The 13,538-nt window shown below is 39.4% G+C and overlaps 1 protein-coding gene across 1 annotated transcript in view; it reads right to left on the reverse strand.

Moving 5' to 3' along the window:
• TNFRSF21 (TNF receptor superfamily member 21) overlaps positions 1–13,538 on the reverse strand; it is a 67,815-nt gene that overhangs the window by 12,753 nt on the left and 41,524 nt on the right. The window contains exon 4 of the mRNA XM_019667538.1: positions 10,646–10,911. Within this exon, the coding sequence (XP_019523083.1) occupies positions 10,646–10,911 (266 nt within the window). The remainder of the gene's footprint in view (positions 1–10,645; positions 10,912–13,538) is intronic.

Consider the following 13,538-nt stretch of genomic DNA (forward strand, 5'->3'; position numbering starts at 1 on the left):
AGGTTCATGCTGTTCCACTCTATGGATGGCCCATGGCTTATATAACCAGTCCTCTACTGAAGGGCATTTGTGTTTCTTCCACTCTTGTTATTACAAATGATGCTACAATGAATACTTGGTCGACTGACATGTACTTTGGTAGATAACGCCAGATGGCCCTCCACAGGGACTGGGCTACTGTACACACCCATTAGCAGTGGATGCTGCTTTTCCTTCTCTGTTCCCTCACAAGAATGGTGTCATACCTCTCCCTCTTTGCTGTCTGAGAGATTAAAATTGTATCTCAGTGTAGGTTTCACTTTGAATTTTTTCTTATTCTGCATGAGGGTTAAAAATCTGGATACTTTTAAGAGCCTTTCTTCTTCTGTGAACTGTCTTGTTAATAGACTGCCCAATTTTCTTTTTGGGTTGTTAGTCTCTTAATTCATTTGTAAAAGCTCTTCATTTTTAAAGGAAGTGTATTATGTTGCAAACAATTTCTCCCAGTTATTTTGTCTTTAGATTTGCATGTGTTTCCTGGCTTGTATATTTATTGCTAAGTACTTAAATCTTTCTTGTATGGCTTCTGTGTTTTATATCATTCTCAGAAGAGCCTTACCAACTGTTCTGATTATAAAAACAAAACAAAAAATTCCCTTCTTTTTTTCTTTTTGAGAGATGATAAGTCATTCTAATGGTTGGTCACTCTAGCCTGTCCCCTGACTCAGCCCAACTGTGGGGAAATCAAAGTTGCCTCTGTGACAATTTTTTTTTATGAGAAAATCATGAGTGACAGCTGTCTCTCTCAAGGAAATGGTGAGGAATAAGCAATTAAAATGTTGAAATTAACTGGTGTATAACAAAGGCTACTTCTAACCATGACGCAATTTCTCTTCAACAAACGTATCCACTACTGGGTACTTGGGTTATAACAGATCAAGAGACAATCTCACATACAGAAGGTGGAGAAACTAGGCCAAAACTGGAAGCTACGAAGCTTTATCCAGATATGTGGTTTGGCTTACAATAAAATATGATCTGCAGCATTGGTAATTGATGGAAAAAATAAGCTTCTTTTTACAATATTGATTCTGATTTCCTCCCAATGCACTTTTTGAGAAAGCCAGTAAGGGTGTGGATTAAAGGACTGGAAAATGTCATCAATGGATAGACTCAGCCTTTTCTGAATGTTGAGACACCATGTCTCAGGAAAAAAATAAAATGTCACCTCAACTCCTCTATCTAGCAGTTTCACAGAATATATTCTAAAGGTTGGCTCACATACCTATCCCTCCTATAAAATGGTCAGCATCTGGAGGGATAATTCTGTTTTTGAGTTTTGTTTTGTGTGTTTCATCAAGTTCCTCCAGTGCCTGTTATAGGGCTCAAAATACAATGGGTGTTCCATTAATATTTGCTAAATAAATTACTTGTGTTAAACCATCTCATCCTTAAAGGCTAAAAAAGAAAGTGTGTGTGTATGTGTGTGTTGGGGAGGGACATCAAAACCATAGAATCTGTTTCCCAGACTTTTCTTCTTATAACCTGTATACCTCAAGCTCAGCTGCCATATTTCATTAATTCTATGATGCATATTTTTTCACATTTTAACATCTCTGAAATAGGGATGTTCTTACAACTATAATCGGCATTATTTTTCTTTCTTTCTTTGTGGTACATATAATACTGGTACATCTTACAACTGACGTATCATTCAACACAATATAGAAATATATCTTGGGCCGGCCGAGTGGTGCGATGGTTAAGAACTCGCTTGGGATGCCAGAGGGCCCCGGTTCGGATCCCACATATGAGGGCCAGTGACACTGCCCTCCACAGCTAAGATGCTGAACAACAGCTCAACCTGGAGCTGGGCTGCCATGAGTCGCCGGCGACAGCATAGGCTGCAGTCCCTGTGGCAGTGGGTTGCCATGGGCTACCGTATGTAGCCAGCAGCCAGCGTGAGCGGCCAGCAGCCGCAGTGAGCGGCCGTCCAGAAGCCGGCGACTGATCTGCCTCGCCAGAGAAGAGCGCAATGATGGTGCCAACTTGGGCCAGTGAAGCAACATCCTCCACAACTAGATTGAAGAACAAAACGACAGCAACTAGTCTGTTCCCCTTCCCCCAATTCCCCCAGCAATGTTCCCATCCCCCCAATTCCCCAATAAAAAACTTTAAAAAAAAAAAAAAGGAAATATATCTCAATTCTACTACCTACTTATACCTTTGCAGGACCATGAAGCTTGTTACATAAGCACAGATGTAAAGCACCCAGTAAGTGTTTGGGACACATTACTCAGCAAACGCTGCCTCCCTTTCTCTTTAATATGCATTTATTGAAAGTAAAGTGATATTATTTGCTCGAGTCAAAAAAGGAGAATGTGGAATTCAAATTCTAACATAGAAATAGTAGCTTAGGTTTACTGAGCCCCTACTATCTGTCAAGTGCAGGGCTGGCATTTGCACTGTCTCTAGTGTATACACTACCATCTCTAGTCCTCACCAGATCCTTACAAGGCAACTATGAAGAAACTGAGGTTGGAGACGTGCCCAACGACACAGAATGAGTGGCAAAAGCAAGATTCAAACCCAATCCAGAGGAACAAAACCAAATTGTTCAATTTGTCAGTCCCTTCTAGGGGTTCTTGGAGAGTCAAAGTTCAAACTCCAGCACTTGATGCGAAGTGGCACATGGGAACCTTATTCCTGTACTTTATTTACTACTGCAGACCAGTGAAAGGTTTCTTGACAGTTACTACAAGTCTGTTTTTGTTTTTAACGACTTTCAAATCGACACATATACAGAGTGTGCCCAAAAAAAGGTATACACTTTTTAAGAAAGGAAAAACTGTATTAAACTTGTAATACCCAATATATGCCGATAACAAAAGATGAATACAAGTCAAGTTTGACTTCTGCAATTACAAGAGGTGCTCAAAGTGGTTACCATCAGCATGATTTTAATAGTTTTTTCCTTTCTTAAAATGTGTATACCTTTTTTGGGGCACCCTCTGTATATCTGCTCTTGTTTCCTGTGTATATTTTGGAGGCTCAAAATATAAAAACCTCTGCCTCCTGATACTATCTTATACTTCCTCATGCACACTTCCATTACCCCACTGACTTATGATTATTTGCACATGTATCTCCACCTCAGTGAGTAAGCTACGAAAGGCAGGGGCCACCTTTCTTCTTTACATAATACCAGGCACACAGCTGGTGCGTGACAAAAAGTTGTTGACTAACTGAAACCTTAGAATATAATAATAAGTAGAACAGCCTGAAAGGTCATTAAAGTCTAAAGGCTTATTCACAGACGTTGCTTCTTTGTGCACAATGATCACCTTACACACAAGCATCACTACATGTACCTGGGCCTATTGTGTGGCTGCAATCCTTTTGCAAAGTCTCCTCCTTACCACCCCAGAAGTTCCCCAGAGCCCGCAGCCACACCCTCCAAATTACATAACTTGACCTTAAGTGACCCTCTGTTGATGTGGTAACACAACAGAGGGCAGGGGCTAGATAAGATACATTCAAGTTTAGCTAACCTCTTCAGGCCTTCGGACAAAAAGCCCTATTTTCTCAGAGATGACCAACTGGCAAATTCAAGACAAAGACAGATCTGAATGGTCAAAAAGCCAACAGTTAAATGTACAGCTGGTATTTGCCTCAACTCGCCCTCACTATATTAAATTTCTGAAGCTAGCGCGTCTCCGTCAGACCATAGATAAGGACAGCTGCATCCTGCAGCTGGTAAGCAAAAAATCAGTTAACTGTAGATCCCTCAGCAGCAGAAGCAGTGGCTCTGTCCTTGCCAAGAGAATGCCCAGTGCTCTTCTCACTGTGAAGAATCTCCCAGTCACCCAGTTTCCAACACAGAGTTTACTGTAGTCAAGAAAAAGAGAGAGAGAGAGAGAGAGAGAGAGAAAACTCTGTCCCAGAGTTCTTCGTGGTTTCTGGAAAGGACGAAGATGCCCTAACAAAGAATCATTCTACTACATACAAGTCAACAATGACAACACTGGCTTCAGGTCCACTAGTTGCTAAATTATAGTTAGTTTTAATCTATCTAATCTTATGGAAGGAAGGAAGGAAAGAGGAATAAAATACCCAACTCCCCTGCCTGATCAACACCAGTTCTTTACATTTGTAAATCTCTGGTCAAAGCAGACAGCTAAAGTAGCACTTTCTGTTATTTTAAATTACAGTTGTTTTTAATATTATCATTTTTAAACATATAAAATTCTTTTTCCTCTTTTCCAAAATAAAACAATAAAGGAATGCTGGAATTCAAATTACAGTTACTTCTGAACCTAGCCACTAGACATCGCATTAATACCTCACTTTTTTATATCTTACAGTTTAACATGCTATTTACCTCATTTAATTCTGATGATCCCTTGAATTCACATTTTGAATAGAAAAATCTGAATTAATGAAATTGTTTGGCCAAGGTTTCCTAGAGAGAAAATCAAATCCTCCCATGCAAGGCAATGTGGGGCGGAGGGGAGAAGAAAAGGGTTGCACTGCTTAAGCCTATTATCTAAATATAGGAAGTCCTTAAGAGAAAAGAAAAACAAAAACATAAAAGGAAACCTAGAAATTCAGTTCTTTGGTTTTGTTTCCTTTTTCTGACAGCCATTGACAACAGCAGACTGTTATCTTCACACATACCATCACCTTTGTTTCTTCACTAGAGAAGACATCCCTGCCAGCTTAGGAACATTCGCTCAGGCAGTAAGGAATAAATATTTACAAGGAGCTGGAATTTCCAGTTCTTGGGCACTAAACCCAGATAGCAACTCTTGTGCTCCACCGTCTTCTTTAAGCAAGCAATCTTGGAATGGGGAGTACCTCTCCACCCGACACAAGGTAACCCTCGGTGTTCAGGATTTAAAGGATCTATTATGTGTATGAGTTGGAGCTGGTTAGGAACATTCTTCCATCTCTCTCGCCTCTAGAGCATGGGAATAATTGCAACTATTAATAGGACACATTCACTAAGTGCTGATTGTGGGTCCTACATAACTCTCACAACGGCTCACAGGATAGGCACTCATGGGGTTCCCATTTTCTCAGGAAAAAAACTGAGGCAGAGAGGCCATAACGTCACCCAAGTGAGATGCTACCAGGACATGAATTTAACCTGGCACACACCTTGACACTGACGTTGTGATCTGCAGCGGTAATGGCTGATTAGTTTGTACATCCAGCACTCCCCTCCCCTGTCCCTTGTGGATATACTCTCCTTCAATTATGTATATTTTCTTCCATTCAACTGTAAGCTTCTGTGTCGGCACTGACTTTGTCTTACTCACTTGTCTTTGCATTGCCCAAAGTATGAGGTATAATATTGCGCACATCATTGGTTATGTAATACAGATATAAAAATAAAATCACATCATCTCCTTTGCTGTAAGCAGGGGAAATGTAAACCCAGGCATGAAAGTACTGAAGGAAAATAACTGTCGAACTTAAATTCTATTTTCTAAGCTATACTTCAAAAACAAAGGGCAAATAATGCAATTGATTTAGTGGGCATGTTCCAGACCAAAAAATAACAGAGTTTATTACTGGAAACCTACAGGAAGTATTCTTTAGGCCAGAAAAAAAACTGATTTCAGGTAGAAGCTGAAGCTGTAGGGAGGAATGAAAAACAACAGAACATATTTATCTGCAGGTAAAACTACGTGAATCCTAACCGTGTAAAACCATAATAATTATGCCTTTGGGGGTTAAGAAATGAGCAGTGTTAAACTTTATGACAACGAAAAACACAATACAATAGAAGAATAGATAGGACTAAACAGTCTTCTAAGGCTGTTGTAGTGTTTCTAAACAGTAAAAAGTGCACATTTATAAATTGGTGCTCATAATTTAAGTGTGCATGTTGTAATCTCCATGGTATCCATTAAAAGTAAAGTGAAAAAGGTGTAACTAACAAGCTAATAAACAAAGAAAAGTGGAATAATAAAAAATACTTGATTACTCCAAAAGAAGGCAGGAAAGGAGAGGGAGGAAAAACGAGGACAGACAGGATAAATGCAAAATAAATAATAAGATGGTAGATTTAAATCCAAATATGTGAGTAATTACATTAAAAATATAACCACGCTGAAATTCCTAATTAAATGGCAAAAACTGTTAGACTAGATTTTTGGAAAACCTTAAATATATGCTACTTACAAAAGACTTTAAATAAAGTTACAGAAAAAAAAAATCAAAGTAAAATAATGGAAAAAAGAGATAACATACAATTTGGAATGCTGTATTAAGTTTTTGTTTTATTTTGACTGTTAAATAGCTTTGGCCAAGTCCCAGAACTTGCAACTATTGTCCTACTGCTTTGCTGCTTCTTCCAAATACTCATGCCCTGGAAGGGAAAAATAGATACGATTCTTGAAGACTGGGTTCACTTTAGGTGTTGAACTTGTCAGAAGAGAATACTGAAAAGTATAGCTCCTACCTCAAATCAAGAGTCAAGTGTGTGAATGGATAAACTGTGGTACATCCAGACGATGAAATATTACTCAGTGCTAAAAACAAATGAGCTATCAAGTCATGAAAAGACATGAAGGAAAGTTAAATGTATATTGTTGAATGAAAGAAGCCAGTATGAAAAAAGGCTACATACTGTATGATTCCAACTATATCAGATTCTGAAAAAGCAAAACTATGGAGACAATAAAAAATGGTTGCCAGGGGTAGAGTAGGGGAGGAGAGGCAAATAGGCAGAGTGGAGAGGATTTTTAGGGCAGTGAAAATATTCTGTATGATATTATAACGATGAATATATGTAATTATACATTTGTCTAAACCCATAGAATGTACAACACCAAGAGTGAACCCTAAGGTAAACTACGGACTTTGGATAATTATGATTGTGTCAGTATAAGGTTCATCAGAAATAAGCCATTCTGTGAGTGATATTGATAATGGGGGAGGCTATGCCTGTCTGGGAGCAGGGGGTATGTGCAAAATCTCTGTACCTCTCCTTCAATTTTGTTGTAAATTTAAAATTGCTCTAAAAAATTACGTCTTAAAAAAGAACTCTAAGCACAGTTCACCAAAAAGTGAATTTTACTATATAATTATTAATGGATAAAATTTTTTAAAAGTCATACTCAGAATGTGTTTAATTTTTTAAAAATGGCTAATAGGCCACCATGTTTAATAACGGACCAGTTCTTGACAAAGGTAAGTGAAAGGCACATGGGGCTAATCCTTTGAGTGGAACATAAGATAGGTGCTCTCAGGTTCATGAATAGGAAAAAAAACATTAACCATTTTTAAACACACACATACAGAGCCATTTTTACACATTAAGAGTCCATTAATTCCTGGGGCAAAATCTCATATCCCCAGCAGTACCACAATACACAAAGAATACAAATCCATCATAAGATGGGACAAATGAGTCTCAATTATGCCCCCTGCATTCTGATTCTCTTGATTGACTCGACAAATCTCAGAGATAAACTATGAACATACAGTTACATACTGTGTGATTAGTCACAGCTGGCAGCCAGAAATCCATGTTCGCTGGCTATTAAGAGTCTGAGTTGGGTCCAGAGTGTTGCTAGACAATGGCGCACATTATTAAAAGATGAAACAGGGAGCTTAATACTGCCTTCTCGGCCTCCATCATAACACATCGGCTACACTAGCTCCAAAGAGAAAGAGGTAAGATGCTTTGGGGCCACTGTTTCTTAAAAACTAAATAACATAGTAGATATTAGAATCTTTTTGTACTATAGAGGAGATAAAGCAAGGAAAGAACTAAAAGATACAAGAGTTTGGCACTTGGGGACCAGGCGTTTTTTCTTATTCATTAACCCAGTGGTTTTTGTTATGAATCACTCCTTGATATGCAGTCTCCTCCATGGAGACTTTGGCTCCACTGTTCCGAGCAAATTATGACAGTGCCTGGAATAAAGCAGGTGCTCAATCAACACCTATGGAACTCAACGGAACCATCAGAGAAACATAAAAAAGTCTTTTTTTATAGTCAATACCTTATCACCATTACTACCACCCTCCCGCCCCAAAAAAGTACTACAAAAACAAGGTCTAAATTCTAAGTGATTGCTGAGTGTGTACACAGGGAAATAAGATGGATTTGCAGAAACCAATAATGAAGTAAGTTTTAGTTAAGTTTTTGGCAAATCTGACGCAACATCACAAACCTCACTTAGACCTAATGAGGAAGAATAGATTGTCACATAAATTACTGTCTGCTCTCCTTACATTAAAATGAGGCTGGTTCCCTCTCTCAATTTAGCACAAGAAGACAAAGCCCTACTTATCTTTCTCTTACACCCTTTCAGCTTTGTCATTTAAAACATTTAAAATCACAAAAGTAATGTTTTTATTTTAGAAAATGATAAAAAAGGAAAACCACTTGTAATTCTACCATCTAGATTTAATAGCATAACATGAACACTTATGCCTTTTCATTTTCCTGTTTATATTTTCCCATGCTTACATCTGCTTTTCCTAATAAGAGATACACAGTTCAGTAACCTTCTTTTTCCTTAACAATCACACTATGATAATCTTTCTGCCTAATTAAATATTGCATTTTACCAAATCCTAACATAGCATCAAATGAAGTTCATCTTTCTTGTAGGCATCATCAAAGAGATCTAGTGACTTATTCTCAAGCATCCAAATCCTTCTTCAAGTCCACTGCTCGCTCTACTAGTCCTTTTCTTAAAACCAACAATCTGGGACGGCCAAGTGGCGCATTGATTAAGAGCTGGCTTGGGAGGCCAGAGGGCCCCGGTTCGGATCCCACATATGAGGGCCAGTGACACTGCCCTCTACAGCTAAGATGCTGAACAACAGCTCAACCTGGAGCTGGGCTGCATGAGTCTCCGGTGCCGGCGTAGGCTGCAGCCCCTGTGGCAGTGGGTTGCCATGGGCTACCGTGTGTAGCCAGCAGCCAGCGTGAGCGGCCAGCAGTTGCAGTGAGCGACCGGCGACTGATCTGCCTCACCCGGGAAGAGCGCAATGATGGTGCCAACTTGGGCCAGTGAAGCAACGTCCTCCACAGCTAGACTGAAGAACAAAAGGTCAGCAACTTGTCTATTCCCCTTCCCCCCAATTCCCCAATAAAAATCTTGAAAAACAAAAAACAAACCAATAATCCAAGGAAGCACAATATTTGCCTCTAAACTCCCTTTATTCGAACTGCGACCATTTTGTTTAATTGAAGGTTAAACATCTCCCTTTCCTTTCCCCAAATCCAACTACTTGAAAGTCTCATCTTAGTCGTGAATCATAATTACTGAGATCATTTCTCAGAAAGTCACAAGACACTGGTGCGTGCCTTTGAATGCTTACCACTGCATCTATTAGTAAATACTTTTTCTGAAATTTCACATTTCAAAGAAGTTAAAAATATGCCAAGAGTTCTAAAGGCCACCTTCAGAGTCCATTAGCACCTATAAATTTTTATCCAGTCACTTCCATAAAAGATCCACCTGATGACTATTTACTTTGATAGTGAAGAAACACTATATATTGTTGGTATAAAAAGATAATAGCATTTGGACTTCTTAAATATATAAAATCGAGTCCCTTGATACACAAAATTTGGTGCAGAAAAATAGTGAATTAGAGTGGATAAGGGAAAACTTTCTCCCCAGGTCTTTCAGGTAATGAGTTTGGATCACTAGAAAATAACACAGGCAGAAAGGCTTTTTAAATTTTAAGGGGTTTTATCAAGTCTTTGTGGCGATTTTTTGTTTGTTTGTTTATTTGTTTTACTTTGGGAGTATGTTCCAGGACTTTAATCAAAGTCTGTGAGGAATACAATTCGATACCCAAATTTGTACTTAATTCATGATCTTTCAGGGAAGCATGTTATGATTAAGAAAAGGCTGAGTATAATGAGTTACATCATGGTTATAACTACCATTTGTAGAATACTTTCAATGTGTCAGGCATTTTGTATACTTTATTTCTAGTCTTAATTAACTCTGTAAAATAAAGTTTACTTATAAATGAGATAACAAACAGAAAAAGTTGAAGTAAGGTACCCTTGCTCACCCAGCTAGTAAGTGTCAGAGCCAGAATTCAAATTCCATACTGTCTGGCTCCAAAGCCAGGGCTCACTGACCAGAAACTATCAATAAATCACACGCCTGAGTCCCCTCAGTTCTAATCTGTTGTACGGATTGAACAAGCCCAAGGAGGAGAATGAATCCTGTTACTAACTGCTGCCAGCACCACCAGCATGCTCAGGGAGTAAAATGGAGCCTTCCTGAGTCACATCACAGAAAACATCCTCTGGAGGGGAGAGGGTATAGGAAAACACACACACACACACTGATTCTTAGTCCTGATTTGACTGTTCTACAGTGGGGTCCAAGTATCAGAATTATTTTAAAGTTGTCTAGGTGATTCTATGGACAGCCGCTGAGAACTACCAACCTGAAGGCTGTGTGTGTGTGTGTGTGTGTGTGTGTGTGTGTGTGTGTGTNCTGAGAACTACCAACCTGAAGGCTGTGTGTGTGTGTGTGTGTGTGTGTGTGTGTGTGTGTGTGTGTACCTAAACACCAAATATCAGTTATTTTTCCTTATTACACATACCTGGCAAAATCTGAAGCACAGGAAACAAAAGGTTAGAGGGAAAGACTGACGACCTGGACTACATTACCTGGGCCGTATCTTCCATCAGTCCACGAATCTTCTCCACTACATCGTTGCGCCGGTGCTGGCGCAGAGCGCTAATTAGCTGTGCGAGGCTGGCCTCGGGCCCCCGGATGGTCCAGTGCTGCAGAGCTGCGTAGGCCCGCTCGTGGTCCGCTGTGTACCCATTGGAGAAGGCGGCGACCTCCCTCTCACTGGCATTGCACAGAAACTGATAGATATCCTTCCACTGGCTTCCCACTTGTGCTGCTACAAGCTTCAGGATGTCAATACCTATTCCAGAGACAAAAACAAAAACAAATAAAACCCAAGCATGTGAGGGAAGGTCTTTGTTTAAGGTGACTCTGTTTTAATGAGCTAAAAAAAAAAAAAAGAAAGCATGCTTATTGTTATACGTTGGGGGAATGCACTGCCTTTTATAAGCGCTCAGCACAGGCAGCCCATCCTGCGGACTCGTTAGATACCCTCCTGCAAATTTCATTTCCTGAATGTGGTGCTAGAAACAGCAACAATCCTGAAAGTATAATAAATCAACCTTAAAAGATGTTTTGGAAGCCAAACCCAAAGGAATCATTCTGATAAAAACAACTGGAACCAAATAAATTAGAGGCTCCCAGGTGTAAAAAAGTGGTGACTTCAAGAAATCTAGAAAAAGAGAAGCCACAGGTTAAAACTGCAGTGGAGTTTATCCAGCGCTGTCTGGGTGGGTCAACGGTGTTCAGATCCTGGCAAGGGTGTCCTGTCCATTATGTCAACTGACACAAACCCAGCTGTTCCAGCCTGACGGAGGCGTTCCTTTGAGAACTTCTGACTCCTTGTGTGCTAATTTATGCTCAAGAAGCAATTTTCTGATCTATTATTCAGGCTCCTAAATTGACTAGCACAGTTATAATGAAGACAACAGCAAAAATGACACTACAATAACAATAGCTATTATCTTCCGGGCATTATGTTAAGGCATTCGCTCGTTGAACATCTTTATAAAGCATTAACATTCCAATTGCACAGGTAACAAAACAAAAAAAACTTAGAAAAGTTATGCAATTTGCCTATCACAAAGGTAGGTGGGTTGGGCATTGAGCCCAGTTTCCTGGATAATGTTATACATTGTCATTCTGGCTTATCAGTCACTTGGAAACTCAGTCAGTGTGGGTCTGCAGCCCCCAAATCTAATGAATACAGGGTGAAATGCCGAAATCAAATCTCAGACTCTGCAAACTCAGGAAAGGCACTCAGCACTGACCCTCTGTGAGGTGAAACTTTTACCGAGTAGAACGCTCTGGTGTCTTTCTCTTTACTGCATCTTCTCTCTGCAATTACACATTTGCCTTGCCCAAATTTACATACATGGGTTGTGTATGAAACCTCACGGTAAGGGCAATGGTAGTTTACCACAACAGGTAGGTGAGTTCCCTGAGTCAATATCATGTCTTCCAATGAGGTAACACTCACATGCCCTGATACCAGAGTTATTATAGTTGACAATGTCTTAAAAACATTTATTACTCAATAAACAAAATGGGGCCATGTTACCAAGTGAAGCTTAGTGAAGAAAGGAAAAGAAGAGAATAAAGAGGAGCTTTCTGTTACCATTAATTGAATTATTCAATTAATTAGAGGTTAACCAAGAAAAGCAAAAACCATTTTTGCTCCAATCAGTTGCACAGGGAAATATTTATAAATTGAGCTATCAATTTTTGCCTAAGAAAAGAGCAATACTGATTCTAGAAGTTTCTTTGAAAATGGAGGACTCTTTGGTTCTTCAATATAAATCCTTCCTCTGCCATGCAATCCTATTCAGGCAGATGATTTAGAAGCCTGCATTACACACCCTGAATCAGCCTCCTGAAAATGGTTTTCGAAAAAGAAGTTCCTAGTGGAGGCTGCTTTCTTGTCCACTGTAAAAGTAGAATGCCACAAATTGAGACATTATCGTACTGCTCACAGTATTTTCTTTGGCAGTAAAAATATACTTAAACCAGTTACTTGTCAGTTTTTATAGCAATGTTTAGCCAAATACAGAGCTTTTGATTTCAAGCAAACAGACTCCTCAAAAACCCATGTCCTATTTAAAACCCCACAGGTAACTCTGAGGAGTTGAGGCAGCTCTTTGTGGTTAACGTAGCAGATTGTGCCAAACACCAAAAGGCTTGTTAGTCCCTGTGTCTTAATTTAGGTCAATTTGACTAAAGTCCACAGTGTCTTACATGAAAACATGACTGTGTTTTCTTGTGTGTTGGTCCATTGCTTAAATCTTCATAATGCCAATGACAGTGTGGCTTTGGGCAAACCACTAACTGTCATGTCCGTTTCCTCATTTGTACAATGGAGATACTCACTATGGTCCCTGGGGAGGAGCTGATTAACATTTTCTATAGAGTTGATTTATTTTTGGAAGTACCCCCATCATTACAAATGCTCCATACACTAGGTACTATAACTTAAGACTACATGCATTTCTGATGCAAATATACAGCCTTTATAGAGTAATTGCAGAGTTGAAAAGGTTTAAGCTTAACAACAGCTCCTACTTCTAAAACCCAGCATTTATACTTTTTTTTTCAGCCACAAAATAAAGGAAAAAAGAATAGATACAATGAGATTTTTCCTTCAACTAAAATTGACTAGAAGCTAAATTTAAGGCCTACGAATTCAGTTTGACCTTATTCATTTACTATGAAAACATGGAGTCAACTCACACAAGCCAGCCTGGGCCCAGTAATGTTCTATACCTCTATCCCCCTCTCCCACTGCAGAGTTGATAAATCTAAAGATGGTGGAGACAATGGCTCCCTCTGGAGACACCAGCCTTTGAGCCTAGCACACAATCACAAAACGCCAGAAGGGAAAAGTGAGGCCGGTTTGAACTAGTCTGTGAGTTTGATGCACCTTGTCCCCCA

This window comes from Hipposideros armiger, unplaced genomic scaffold (genome assembly GCF_001890085.2).
Source record: "Hipposideros armiger isolate ML-2016 unplaced genomic scaffold, ASM189008v1 scaffold_499, whole genome shotgun sequence".
Classification (NCBI taxonomy): Eukaryota; Metazoa; Chordata; class Mammalia; order Chiroptera; family Hipposideridae; genus Hipposideros; species Hipposideros armiger.